The 14,745-nt window shown below is 39.5% G+C and overlaps 1 protein-coding gene across 1 annotated transcript; it reads left to right on the top strand.

Annotated features, from left to right (window-relative positions):
- Positions 1–5,737: 5,737 nt before the first annotated feature.
- Positions 5,738–10,681, top strand: ifrd1 (interferon-related developmental regulator 1). The gene is made up of 12 exons (XM_088989207.1): positions 5,738–5,953; positions 6,813–6,917; positions 6,984–7,065; positions 7,132–7,256; positions 7,323–7,480; positions 8,035–8,085; positions 8,163–8,341; positions 8,424–8,532; positions 9,697–9,831; positions 9,913–10,041; positions 10,108–10,203; positions 10,282–10,681. Exons 1-12 carry the CDS (start codon positions 5,923–5,925, stop codon positions 10,366–10,368), a joined length of 1,287 nt encoding a protein of 428 aa, XP_088845333.1. The 5' UTR covers positions 5,738–5,922; the 3' UTR covers positions 10,369–10,681.
- Positions 10,682–14,745: the final 4,064 nt, after the last annotated feature.

The following is a 14,745-nucleotide window of genomic DNA, read 5'->3' as shown; positions in this document are numbered from 1 at the left end:
AGTACAAACGTATTCAGGTTACTTATACACGCCTTAAACCTAGTTATACAAACCTTAAAAATACTTATATAAGCCGTAAACATACATTCCATATAAAATATAGCACTGAAGCAACTTACGAATAAATTCACCTTAGATCGTTCGGAATGTATCTCGTTCATAAGTTGGAGAGCGTCTATATTAGCACTTTATTAAATTTCTAGATGTTTGATATTTGCCATAACTTCTCTAAGCCTTAAACATATATTCCTTACAAAATATAGCACTGAAGCAACTTACAAACAAATTCACCTTACGAACGACTGTTCGGAACGTATCTCGTTCGTAAGTTGGGGAGCGTCTGTATTCACACTTTATAATATTTCTAGATGTTTGATATTTGCCATCAATTATATAAGCCTTTAACATACATTTCATACAAAATAACTGAAGCAAATTACAAACAAATTCACCTTACGAACGACTGTTCGGAATGCATTGCGTTCGTAAGTTGGGGAGCGTCTGTATTCGCACTTTATAATATTTCTAGAGGTTTGATATTTGCCATCAATTATATAAGCCTTTAACATACATTGCATACAAAATATAGCACTGAAGCAACTTACAAACAAATTCACCTTACGAACGACTGTTCGGACTGCATCGCGTTCGTAAGTTGGGGAGCGTCTGTATTCGCACTTTATTATATTTCTAGAGGTTTGATATTTGCCATCAATTATATAAGCCTTTAACATACATTGCATACAAAATATAGCACTGAAGCAACTTACAAACAAATTCACCTTACGAACGACTGTTCGGAATGCATCGCGTTCATAAGTTGGGGAGCGTCTGTATTCGCACTTTATTATATTTCTAGAGGTTTGATATTTGCCATTATTTATATATGCCTTAAACATACATTCCATATAAAATATAGCACTGAAGCAACTTATGAATTAATTCATCTTACAAACAAATTCAACTTACAAACAAATTCAACTTACGAACGACTATTTGGAACGAATCTAATCGTAAATTGGGGAGCGTCTGTATTACGAATCCAAAATGCTAATCAGAACTCTCAAATGAAAGTCAATTATGTGATGAATCATTAAAATAATTTCATGTAATTTTTGGGTTTGTAACACACCCACATGTTATACAAAATGGAAGTCAAAGATGGCCCTTTAGCGCCTTGGATGACTCATATTTGATCGTGTTCCTATTTTTATTTTATTTTGGATGTACTTGTGGACCGAGTGCCGTGAAACGACGCGAAGACAAGCAAACTTTTGTTTCTAGAATTTAGTCATATGTGCGAAAACTTGCTCTTTTTAGCCCTGTGGCTTGTCGGTGTGAGTTGAGTATCTCCGCAATAGGGTTAAGACTCAGCAAACTTGTCACTCGGGCGGCGATTTCGTTGAGTTTGACGGACAGATAAAGCCGAGTTGGTTTAATGAAATCCGGCTGGTGATCGTAATCTTTGATTTCCTTCCGTATGTCGTTGGAATGGTCGCCCTAATGGATTTGATGATGTGATCTGCTTCGATAAATTCACAGGAAGTTCCCCTCGGAGCGCCATGGCGAGCGGTGACCTTTCGCATTGGAAATATTTGTGTTTGAAGAGGAGCAGCGAGGGGCAGGTTGCCAGATAGTGACGAACGGAGCAAATATTATTTTTAATGTCTCACCTGCCTGACTCGATGTCTTTTCGATTGCTCGGAGACTTACGCAACCTGCGCTTATGTAAGCTATTCATCGGTGCCAAACAGCGCTTTCTTTTTGTGGCCGAGAGGGTTGCCAGGCAACTCAAACGGGCTTTTTTTTATTGGAGGCCCTGCAACTTTTTGTGACGGACACCCACACAAAAAAGTACTGTATTTTCTGGTGTATAAGACGCATCGGAGTATAAGGCGCCCCCCCCCCCCAATGAATGGCGTATTTTCAAACTTTTTCCATATATAAGGCGCACCGGACTATTAGGCGCACCTTCAATGAATGAACAGTTTTTCAAATATACCTTTTCCACATATAAGGCGCACCAGAGTACAAGGCGCACCTCCAATGAAGTGTGTATTTTCAAACCTTTTCCATATATGAGACGCACCGGACTATAAGGTGCACCTTCAAAAAATGATTTTTTTTCTTCCAAATATATGTTTTCCATATATAAGGCGCACCCCCAATGAATGGTATATTTTCTAGCTTTTCCCATATATAAGGCTCACCGGACTATAAGGTGCACCCCTAATAAATGAAACGTTTTCCAAATATACTTTTTCCATGTATATGGCGCACCCCCAATGAATGGTGTATTTTCAAACTTTTTCCATTTATAAAGCACACCAGAGTACAAGGTGCACCGCCAATGACTATAAGGCACACTTTCAATGAATGAAAATAGTTTTCCAAATATAATTTTCCACATATAAGGTGCACCGGAATATAAGGCGCACCACCAATGAATGGTGTATTTTCAAACATTTTCCATATATAAGGCGCACCTTCACCGAATGAAAACATTTTCAAATATACTTTTTTTCCATATATAAGGTGCACCAGAGTACAAGGTGCACCCCCAATGAATTGTGTATTTTCAAACTTTTTCTATATATAAGGCGTACCTTCAATGAATGAAAAGTTTTCCAAATATACTTTTTCCATATATAAGGTGCACCCCCAATGAATGGTGTATTTTCAAACTTTTTCCATATATAAGGCGCACCGGAGTATAAGGCGCACCCCCAATTAATGGTGTATTTTCAAACTTTTTCCACATATAAGGCGCAGCAGACTATAAGGTGCACCTTCAATGAATGAAAAACTTTCCAAATATACTTTCATAAGGCGCATGGTCATCTTTTGAAGAAAATCAAGGCTTTTGGGTGCGCCTTCTACACCGGAAAATAGGGTATGTGACATTATTCTCGGGTCTATTCTTTACTACTCGGAAAACAGGAGGATGGCGGCCAACGAGCTGAGTTCGCCTTGGCTTCTGTGAAACGTGACTTTCCATCCTGCGGCGGAACAATCGGCGCGTTGCGCCGCCCGTGGTGTGCCAAAATAAACTCACAGTGGCCTCCCTCTGTATGTTAAACGCAGCTGTCGTGCACAGAGGCCGCCCTTGTAACTAACCTCACACAAAATGCATTTCACAGGCACCCAGGCTAAGCTAATATGCACACAATGCTAATCATGAAGCTAAAGTGGAGGTTTTTTTTTGCTGAGATTCTGAGTAAATAGCATTTCTTAAAAAATATATATTTTTGGAGGCACGACCATCCACAACCTTGTTTTTCATGCTTGGGTGCTGATAAAGCTTTTCGGCTCTTCGGTACGGCACTAATATGTCCTTTGATACAGAGGATAAAGAATGTATGTGAATGAGTACTCTTATATTATATGGTATATGTTATTGCAATGAAAATATGACATAGGGCGCCATTCCCGAATTTGTTCAGGTTTTGTTTTTTTTTTCTTGTTTGGGTGCCGATAAAGTGCTAGTCAGACCTCAGTCAACGCCCCTTCTATGAGGGGGCAGCATTTGCCTTTGTTTCCATATTAGCGCTTTGTTACAGCTTCAGCTGTTGTTAAAGCGCTATAAAAACCAACATGCATGTATTGTATTGTATTTTGTACATACGCCCCCATTTCAAGGTCAGATAACTCCAGATTCATATAATTTAGGAATTAACTATTTTTTGCTGATAAAAGAAGAGAGTGTATGTTTTTTTACGCTGCATTGAATGTTTATGTAGTCCTAAAACTCAATATTCCGTTGATCCTGGATTTTGAATTACAATGACAAAAACCCTGGCACTGAGCGGACACATTTTAGCACATATCTGGCAGTGAATGAGTTAAAAGAAGAACAGATGCATGATTAAATATCGGGGGGGGGGGGGGGGGCGGAGTTAGTGGACATATACAATTGTGCGCATTAAAGATAAGGATCTAAGTAAAAGGTCATAAGTTGCCATGACCCGGATCCAAAGGGTCTGTAGTAACCCTTCACTAATAAAAACAAATGACAGGAAATTGTAAACACTCTGTCAAAAATGATTTCATAGATGTCATGCAGTGAGAATAAGCTGACGCAATTAGAAATGAAAGGGGAAATGGGGCCGGGGGCCATTTTTGTTTCAGTTATGGATAATCGTTGGCATTCAAAGCACACAAAGCAAAGAAAAAAAACTCCTTTCTGCAACGTTCATTTCGTCCAATTACTCTTACGTGTACTGTTCGCCATCGAAACAGTGACATAAATGCGTGTAGATGTCTTCAATGATTGCTCATCATTATAAAATAGAACAAGTGAGTCACGTTCATGCAAAACATCAAGTTTCAGTCGGGCCTTCAGGCCTTTGAGATTCATTCCCTGACATGTATGCATTCATGCATTATTAAAAAAACAGGGCGATGAATATTCACGCCTTTTCGATGGTCCGCCATCAGCCTCTCGCTAAGGTCTCTATTCGCAACCTCGGCGCTGTAATTTGTATTCTTGTGGCAACAAGTTGATCGGGGGGGCTTTAACGTGCTCGGCATGGCGAGCGGCAATCACACTGGGCTTCTCTGTACTGAGGCTTTTTCCCTGGCAGGTGATTATTCACTCACTACTTCTTGACATTCCCGTCCTTCGGAGAAAACTCCAAATAAACAACATGCACTTGTATAGCTGAAATACGACGTTTGAAAAGCTGTCATGGTTACATTGCACGTGCCTGTTTTTTAACTAGTTGAGCGCCGTGAAATTAAATTATGCATCACAGAAAATATATCTGTGGGAATTGCACTTATTTGGCTGTATTTAGTGTTATGGTGGCGAACCCGTTTAAATTTCAAGCAAAATGGCGCCCTCTAGTGTTCCAAAGAAGAATTTGGAGAGGCCTCATCCGGGTTATATGAGGTTGCCAACCTCCGGGACTGGATAATCAAGCAGTTCATTTGAAAATTGTATAATCCCCTTGGAAATATTGCTGTATAACACAAACGTTGTTTTACGGGGTATTTTGTTATTAATACGCAATGTATGTACTTCCGGGTAAATAAAAATAGCACAAATGATTTTTTTTTACTCGTGTTCGAATCAAATCGCTTTTTACTTTTGAATATCAACTGTAAAATATAGATACACTTGTTTTTATTTTACACACAAGTATTTAAAATAAATTTAAAGCGTACTGTCGTCTGACAAACAGCTGTTAGAGGCTACGGAAGCCGAACTAACCCGGAAGTAAGCAAACACGGATTTAAAAAGGCGTTCCCTTCAAAACAATCGAAAACATATTTATCTCACACACTAATCACCTTTTACTCTTGAAACGATTCACAAGCGATCAGAATGTGCACTCGAGGGTGCTGGTTTGCCAATAGCGTATTAAGTCACGATTGCACCAAATGACATCAGACTGTGGAGAATGCACGTGTTTTCGAGTCGATAATTATAAAAGCACAACATTGATCTAAAACTAAAACACGACTTCCGTGCTTTGACTCCAAGTGTATTAGAATAAACATTGCAATGTGTTGTTTCTTTCATGCATTTTTGCATGCATTCACTACACTGCCTCCAACACAATAAAGTTACATTCCGTAGAGTTCAATGCAAACTGTGAAAGCATACAAACACGACTGCAGTTAAAAACGTGACCGAACGCACGATCACGTCACGCGTGTGGACACGCGACTGCGTCCGTGCTTTCCGATTGGTCGGCTTTGCCGGTAAAAAGTAGCGCTGTTGCGTGATCGGCTCAACATTGCTGTGTATGAGGGAAAATGTATCGTCTCGGACAACAGTGTACCTCCCAGATCGCTTTCAATTCCTGTTTTTTGACATTGCCGCGGGGATATTTTCATTTTGAGAGACAACATAATAAAAGCTGGTCGTGTATTGGCTGATTTTGGATCAATCTCTGCAGATTTTTGAGGCAAAAGAAAATGCGAAAGGCCAAGAAGAAGAGTGGCAGGGGTGAGTGAGGAGATTGGGCCTTGTTTGGCCTCGCGCATTGATATGGAATTTGTAGTTCTTTGAGGCGAGACGGCCGTTGAAGAGCATCGAACGTGTCTCGGGCGTGGACTACAAACATGGCGTCGTATTCGTCAAACTGTTTTGTTGCTAGCTTAGCAGCTAACACAAAGCGGCTAAAACGTGCGAATGCACGACGAAATGTATCGATTTTGTTTTTATGATTATAACATGCTTAAATCTCGGGGGCATTTATATACGCACACTGGAAGCCGTTCAACTTTGAGGAATGTTAAATTTCTCGTATTTAGCCTTCGTTACCACCCGTTAGCAAAGCGTTAGTTACCTTGCATTAGCTAACATGATCCCGTTAAAAACATTTTGAATTTGGTTTACTTTACACACTTTGGATTATTTTTGTGGCGTGTGACTGCTACACCCTGTTGCCGATTCGTATCTTAATGCAGACATTGTTCGCTGGTTGTTTTTGGGCGTGTTTAAGGCGGTGTTGGCTCCTTCCCAACATACATCAGCTGTTCAGGCCACGTCAACACATGCGCTCGTTTAGCTTCTGTGAACGTTGAACCCAGCTGACTGTGCTATGCTTGTTGCACCTCTTTAAAAAGCATTTTTGTTACTTGGGTGGTTCAACAAACAAACACTTTTATTATTGACCAACGTCCTTATTACCTTGTGTTTACACATCCTCTAAATGTCAACCCGAAACGACCTGACATGTCGAAATGTGCAAAATACGGGAACAGATTAGATAACGGGGGCACTGCCGGTACCAATATTACATAAGAGTAGTAGCTTATCTCGTGTACATATTGTAGTTAACTTTTCTCTCCCTTTTCTTTAGGGGCACAGCATGGAAACGTGCAGCCTTTCAGCGACGAGGACGCCTCGGTTGAGACGCTCAGTCATTGCAGCAGCTTCAGTGACATCACCAGTGTAGCGGATGAAGGTGGTCGTCCCTCATGGCGCTGTCTTAAGTCCTCAAGTTTTAAGGGTGGTTTATTTTCTTGTTTAGGTGGCGAGGCCAGTGAGGATGCAGCCCAAGAGGATTTCCAGTACAAGCTCAAGGGGTTCATTGATAGCACAGTGGACAAGAGGTCTTTTCTATACGGCGGCGTTGGATTCTTGGAATGAAAAGTTGATGTTTTGTTTTTTTCCGCCAGTGCGAAGACCAGACAGGGGGCGCTGGACGGGCTCAAGACGGCAATGGCCACGCGGATCTTGTATGAGTTCATTTCCGAGCGAAGGATGACCATCACTGATAGCATTGAACGCAGTCTGAAGAAAGGTCAGTTGGTGCAGAAACGTAGTTGTACACACTCTGAGCTGAATTAAATGCGTTGACTTTTTTTAGGTAAAGGCGAAGAGCAACGGGCCGCGGCGTCGTTAGCGTGTCTGCTATGCATCCAGCTGGGTTCCGGTATCGAGAGCGAGGAAGTGTTTAAGACCCTGAAGCCGGTTTTTAAGAACATCCTGGCTGACGGATCGGCTAACGTGCAAGGAAGACAGGCGGTGAGTTGTTCATATTTAGTCGCTTTTGAAAAGATGCTCAGAACTATCTATTAGCTGTCTTGCTAGCTAACTAGCTGGCTAGGTAGCTATTAGCGACTGTATCATATTACTGTAAAGTGATCATGAGAGTTTTGAAAGATGCTTATAAATGAAATGTATTGTTATTGCTGTATCTATTAGCTAGCTCGCTACCTAGCTATCTATTAGCTGTCTATCTGGCTCTCTCGCTAGCTAGCTATCATTTAGCTATCTAGCTGGCTAGGTAGCTATCTATTAGCGACTGTTTCCTGTGACTAAAGTGACCTTGAGAGTTTTGAAAGGTGCTTATAAATGAAATGAATTATTACTGTATCTATTAGCTAGCTATCTACATAACTATCTATTAGCTGGCTCGCTAGCTATCTAGCTAACTATCGTTTAGCTATAGCTATCTTGCTGGCTAGGTAGCTATCTATTAGCGACTGTATCCTGTGACTGTAAAGTGACCTTGAGAGTTTTGAAAGGTGCTTATAAATGAAATGTATTATTATTATTATAAAAAGTTGTCGTTTTAGGTGGCGACGAGTTTGGGCCTCTGTACTTTCGTTGCGGAAGATGATGTTTTGGTGAGTTGATTTTTTTTCCCGAATAGTCGCTTTTGTTTTTCTTTTTGAATGACCTCCACTGCTTGGGTTTCCTGCAGGATGTACGAGCCACCATGGAATGTTTCGAGAACCTCTTCAGCCGTTCCTATTCCAGGGCGGACGGTTCATGCGCTTCCATCAGCGCGGCGACCAGTCAGCTTCACACCAACGCTCTTCTATCTTGGGCCCTTCTGCTAACCATCTGCACCGGAAGTCAAGTCCGAGACATCTTGCACAAGTAACGCCATGAGAACATTCGTCCATTTAAGACGGAACACATTGAGAACTGGTCTCCATTTTCTTCTTCTTTGTTTTTCCAGACATCTACCCAAGCTTCCGAGATTGCTGGAAAGCGATGACGTCAACATGAGAATCGCAGCGGGGGAGACCATCGCGCTGCTTTTTGAGTTGGCCAGAGATCTGGATCCTGTGAGTGATTTGAGGTTTTTCAAAGTTGCGTGGGGGAAATTGATCAAATTAACTCATTCACTGCCTGACAACGTGCAAAAATGTGGGAAATTATGATGGTGCGGCTGCCGAATTTAGCCACACTTTTCCTGTGAAAATCGCTTTAAGAAATTGTTGCTAATACTGCTAATTTTTGAAGCTAATTGCCTGCCATTAACATTTTTCCAATTCGCGCTAGCATAGAGGGCAGAGCAGTGGAGGAGAAAAAGACACTATGGGATGGAAACAAAATTCCCCAAATGTGTTTTTATTAATAATTCAACTTGACTAAGATTAATTGTGATAAATATAATCAGCAATCCCCCCATTTTTTAAAATTCATCAGTCACTGCCAGACATGTGAAAAAAATGTGTCCACTCCAGTGCCAGGGTTTTTGTCATTTTCACCCAAATTGCAGGACCCTCAAAATAATTGAGTTTTAGGACTACATAAACATTACATTGAGCGTAAGAAACCGCAGTTTCTCTTCTTTTATCGAAAAAAAAAAGATATAATTCCTAAGTTATATGGGTCTGGAGTTATCTGCGCTTGAAATGGGGGCGGCTATCCAAAATACAATGTAATACATACATATTGGTTTTTACAGTGCTTTACCAACGGCTGAAGCTGGAACAAAGCACTAAAACGGAAAAATGCTGCCCCCTTGTTAAAAGGAAACAAACATTGCCAGAGGCAATGGCCAGCGCTTTATCAGCACTGAAACAAGAAAAAACAAAAACCTGAAAAAAAATCAGGCGCTCTACATTACATTTTCAATTCCCGAATAAATTCGTGAATGGCAGGGAATGACTCTCTGCTTTCATCAGAAAAAAAAAGAGTTAATTCCTAAGTTATATGGGTCTGGAGTTATCTGAGCTTGAAATGAGGGCAGATGTACAAATTACAATACATAATAGTTTATATAGCGCTTTCATAGCAGTTGAAGCTGGAACAAAGCGCTAACGTGGACAAAAGGGAAATTCTGGCCCCTCATGAAAGGGAAAAAAAAACATTACCAGAGGTCTGACCAGCGCTTTATCGGCACCCAAGCATGTCAAAAAAAAAAAAAAAAAAAAAAATTCTACGTTATATTTTCAGTTCACGAATGGCAGTGAATGAGTTAAAGGTGGATTTGATTCCTCCAGGACTTCGAGTTTGACGGCTGGGACGAGCTTTGCGACAAACTGACGGCGTTGGCCACGGATTGTAACAAGCATCGGGCCAAGACGGACAAAAAGAAGCAGCGCTCCGTTTTCAGAGACGTCCTCAAGGCCGTCGAGGTGAGCGTAACGCCGGATTTTTCTCGCATGAGGCGGCCATCTTGAGTTGAAAGTTGTTGTTTTTTTTTTTTTCAATCGCAGGAAGGTGACTTCCAGCCTGAAAGTATTCGCTTCGGGACAGAACGCATGACCATCGACAGCTGGCTTAGAAAGAGGATGTACGATGCCTTCAGGGAGTTTGTCGGATCGGGGATGAACTACCACTTGCAGGTGTGTTCACTCAACTCCGCCCGGGATGTCAATCATTTCCATCGCTAACCATCAATCCGTCGTCAGGCTAACGAATTAATCCGAGACGTGTTCCAACTGGGTCCGCCGGCGTTGGTCGACCCTGCTACGATAAAGGCCATGAAAATCTCCCGCTTTGAAAGGGTGAGTCATAAGTCGCCCCGTTTTCATCCATCTTAGAACGTTCGAAGATGGCGTCCATTTTTTTTTTCTTCTTTACAGCATCTTCACAACTCGGCCGCCTTCAAAGCTCGGACCAAAGCCAGAAGCAAGTTTAGGGATAAGAGATCAGACGTGGGCGACTTCTAAATTATTATTTTTTTCTGTATAACCTTTTCGCTGCACATTTTCCATGTGACGTCCATTTTAATATTAATATGCTACCTGTGTATCTGTCCGAAACTTGTTGTTGCTTATTCTTGTGACGTCATATTTAGATTAAGAATAGCGTTACCTTGATTGTAATGTTTTTTGCTCCTCCCCTTTTTAATGGTGTCGCATCACACTAATCGAGGTGACATTGATCGAAGTTTCCTTATGTTTATTGTATCACGTGTGAGGCAGGGGGGTTAAAACAAATATGGTGGGATAATAAAGTAAAGATAATCAACAAAGCCATTAATTGGACTTGTGTTTTTTTTATTTTTATTATTTGAACGGTCGAATGACTCATCATGTGACTCGATTGAGCCGCAATTAACTCATTCACTTTTGACGATGTGCAAAAATGTGAACTAATTGACATACATTCTTTATCCTCTGTGTAGAAGGACTAACATTACTGTCGTACTGAAGAGCTAAAAAGAGTTCTTAATGAATACTATATTTGGCCAAATTTCCAATTATACGTCTACAATGTCCACTCATTGACATACATTCTTAATCCCCTGTGTAAAAGGACCAATATTAGTGCCGTACTGAGGAGCCGAGAAGAGTTGCGACATCTTAATGAACACTCCCGTTGGCCAATTTTCCAATCATACGCCTACTTTAACTCATTCACTGCCTGACCATGTGCAAAAATGTGTATTCTTTGACATATATTCTTTATCCTCTGTATAGAAGGATTAATAGTGTCGTACTGAAAAGCCGAGAAGAGTTGCGACATCTTAATGAACACTCCCGTTGGCCAATTTTCCAATCATACGCCTACTTTAACTCATTCACTGCCTGACCATGTGCAAAAATGTGTACTTGAGGACATACATTCTTTATCCTCTGTGTAGAAGGATTGATATTAGTGCCGTACTGAGGAGCCGAGAAGAGTTGCGACATCTTAATGTACACTATTGGCCAATTGTCCAATCATAGACCTATTTTAACTCGATGACGACAGGTCCTATTTTTCCAGATCCGATCTTATTGTGGCCTAAGCTTTTGACATTTTCCATCAATCACTAGAATTAATTAATCGATTACAAGAATTAATAACCCCCTATCTTTTTGTTGATCAGTTCCTTTATTTTTGCGTGGCTTAGCAAATTGAATAAAGCTTCCATTGAGGGAAGGTCATTGTGCAGCCAATGGCGTGCGTGTGAATCTCTTTTTACGACTTAGTATCAGAGTGAGTGATCTGCCCATAAAGGCTACCCAGCAGAACACTGCCCACTCCATCCCGCTAACCTTTTTATCCCCGACAAACTTGTGAATTCCCCCAAGGTTGTCGTGATTGTCAGGATCGCCGCAAATAACAGAGATGGACAAAGTATAAGCGTGTAGCATTTTCTCAACTATTAGCCGTGGCTAACCTGTGACGCTAAAATGACCCTTGTGATAGGAACGCGGTTGGTTATTTTATGCAAATAGTGCGTAAAATAGGAATGCAACTGCAAGATATGTGCTTTCAATGTCAATCATGATGTGATTCAAGAAGACAGGTACAACGAATCAAAAGCAAAATATTGTATTTTCAGGTGTATAAGGCGCACCCCCAATGAATGGTGCATTTTCAAACATTTTTCATATAAGGTGCACCGGAGTATAAGGCCCACTTTCAATGAATGAAAAGTTCATTATAATATATAAAATTTTTCCAAATATACTTTTTGCATATATAAGGCGCACCGCAGTATAAGGCGCACCACCAATGAATGCCGCATTTTCAAATTTTTACACATACAAGGCGCACTGGAGTATAAGGCCCACCTTCAATGAATGAAAAGTTCTTTATAATATATAATATATAAAAGTTTTCCAAATATGCTTTTTGAATATATAAGGCGCACCTCCAATGAATGTTGTATTTTCAAACCTTTTACATATATAAGGCACACCGTACTATAAGGCGCAGTCAATGAAGGAAAAGTTCATTCTAATATATAATTTTCTAAATATACTTTTTGCATATGTAAGGCGCACCGGCGTATGAGGCGCACCTCCAATATATTTTGAAACTTATACTAATAACTTTTTTTCCATATAGAAGGTGCACTGGAGTATAAAGCACACCTTCAATGAATGAAAAAAAAAAACGTTTTCCAAATATAATATATAAATATATACAATTTTCCTAATTTAAGGCGCACCACATTATAAGGAGCTACAATAGAGACTGTTACGCACTACTTCTTCTACATGGGGGTGGGGGGAGGTGGCTGCTGACAGTAGTTGGGAAACCTGTTGTGGCTCAATATTACTTCTCATACATACAAGGCGCACCAGCGTATCAGGCGTAGGGTCATTTTTGGAAGAAAATCAGGGATTTTGGGTGCGCTTTATACACCGGAAAATACGGTAATGAAATACAATCCAAAAAATAAATGAAATAAAACATGTCTCAGCTCCTCAGTACGGCACTAGTACTTCATTTAAGGGCACCAGGAACAATGCTTTTATAAAGTCACCATTTTTTGTGAGCAAACATAGATGTCGCCATGACGACGCAGGCTATTTTGAATGTATTTTTTTTTAACATATCCCCAGAATCTGGATGCTACAGCGCCGTTTGCCCTTCCCTTAATAATGCCCTTAACGTAAAAACACCCCCGCAAAATCTATTCCGAAGGAGTGCGCCTCAGGTTTTATTCCCATGCTAACCAAATGGTGGCGCTTTGCCTCCATCTACCCCACCTTCTGTGTCTCCGCCACCGCTGCTGCAGTCTCACTAGCATCGACGCTAATCATGTCTCCACTTGAAAAGTGAGCATGAGCGATGATACCCAAATGCCCAGTTTGGAGACAATTCTCAAATGGCTATTTCAATGCCTTACAACACCATCACAATGCCAACCAACCCTCAAATTGGCTAAGTTCATCCTGCAAAAAAACAACAACAACAACAACAATGTGCACAATGGAGGAATAATCAGGGCATGCTCACACGAGCATTTCATTCATGTGCGAGTGCAAAGCAACCATATGGAAGCCGCTCGCAGCCTCGAAACAGGAGTGCAGCGATGCACATTTTGTCGTGCCGGGGCGCAGATGCAACGCAGCCCCCACATTGGGTGACTCATTGCTGTTATGCACGCACACACACGTATAAACACATACAGACACATCATACCTCCCACTGCCGCCGCCGCCGCTCCATCAACCCCTCTTCTACCCTCCCTCCCTCCCTCCCGCCTCGCCACGATGTGGGCCACTGATGATGGCAGACCCCCATCAGGGCTGACAACTGTTCTCCGGATGAGGCCACAGTAATGAAGATTGGTTGGGGGGGCAGTGGTGGTGGTGGTGGTGGTGGGGGGCGGGTGTTGTGACATGAAGTCAACACAACGTTGTGGGAAGACATGAAGTCTGAATTCCACGACTGTGCGGGGCAGGGAAAGATTAAGCTATTTTTAAAAAAAGGAGCAATAATTAGTTGTTTCAATATTTTTGATTATTTAAAACTATGAAATGATTATTTAAAAAAGTGTATATATACTGTATACAATAAAAATAAAATAACATTATTATTTAAAAAAAATATGTGTGTGTATGTGTATTTTTAAATATTTATTTTTTAAATGTAAAATATATATTCTTTAATTTGTTAGAGAAATGCAGTCATTAAATTAGAATTTTTAAAATATAAAATTATATATATATATATATATATATTTAAAAAAAGTATTCAATATTCTTTTATTTCATGAAGAAATGTCATTTCTTCATGAAATTATGATTCAATTATTATTTAAAAATAGTATTAAATTATAAAAAAAATTATACATGGATATTTTTAATACTATTTTTTAAATGTAATTTATTTAAAAAAAATCAATTGTTTACATTTCATGATGAAACTTAGTTTCGTCATGAAATTCTGATTAAATTATTATAAAAATATATATAGATGTATATTTATTAATACTATTTTTTAATGTAAATTTTTTCTAATTACAATTATTTTTTTATTTCTTGAAGAAACTTCATTTCTTCATGAAATTATGATTCAACTATTATTATATACTATTTTTTAAATGTAGTTAATTCTTTTTAAATTAAAAATATTTCTTAAAGAATTCTTGAAGACACTTAGTTTAAATTCAATTTTAATTAAATTTAGATTAAATTATGATTTCAAAAATATTCTAAAAATTATTTAAATAATATATTTTTACACTATTTTTTAAATGTAGTTAATTATTTTTAAATTAAAAATATTTTCGAAAGAATTCTTGAAGACACTTAGTTTAAATTCAATTTAAATTAAATTTAGATTAAATTATGATTTCAAAAATATTCTAAAAATTATTT

This window comes from Hippocampus bargibanti, linkage group LG22 (genome assembly GCF_051943395.1).
Source record: "Hippocampus bargibanti isolate YZ-2025 linkage group LG22, ASM5194339v1, whole genome shotgun sequence".
In the NCBI taxonomy this organism is placed as follows: Eukaryota; Metazoa; Chordata; class Actinopteri; order Syngnathiformes; family Syngnathidae; genus Hippocampus; species Hippocampus bargibanti.
The sequence above is the reverse complement of the archived record's forward strand: the minus strand, read 5'-3'. Positions and strand labels throughout refer to the sequence as shown.

Excerpts from the sequence above, each read along its gene's own strand:
- ifrd1 (XM_088989207.1), top strand. The coding sequence starts at position 5,923 with ATGCGAAAGGCCAAGAAGAAGAGTGGCAGGG. Across the intron at positions 5,954-6,812 it reads CAAGAAGAAGAGTGGCAGGG|GGGCACAGCATGGAAACGTG; the intron begins GTGAGTGAGGAG and ends CCTTTTCTTTAG. Across the intron at positions 7,481-8,034 it reads ACGTGCAAGGAAGACAGGCG|GTGGCGACGAGTTTGGGCCT; the intron begins GTGAGTTGTTCA and ends TTGTCGTTTTAG.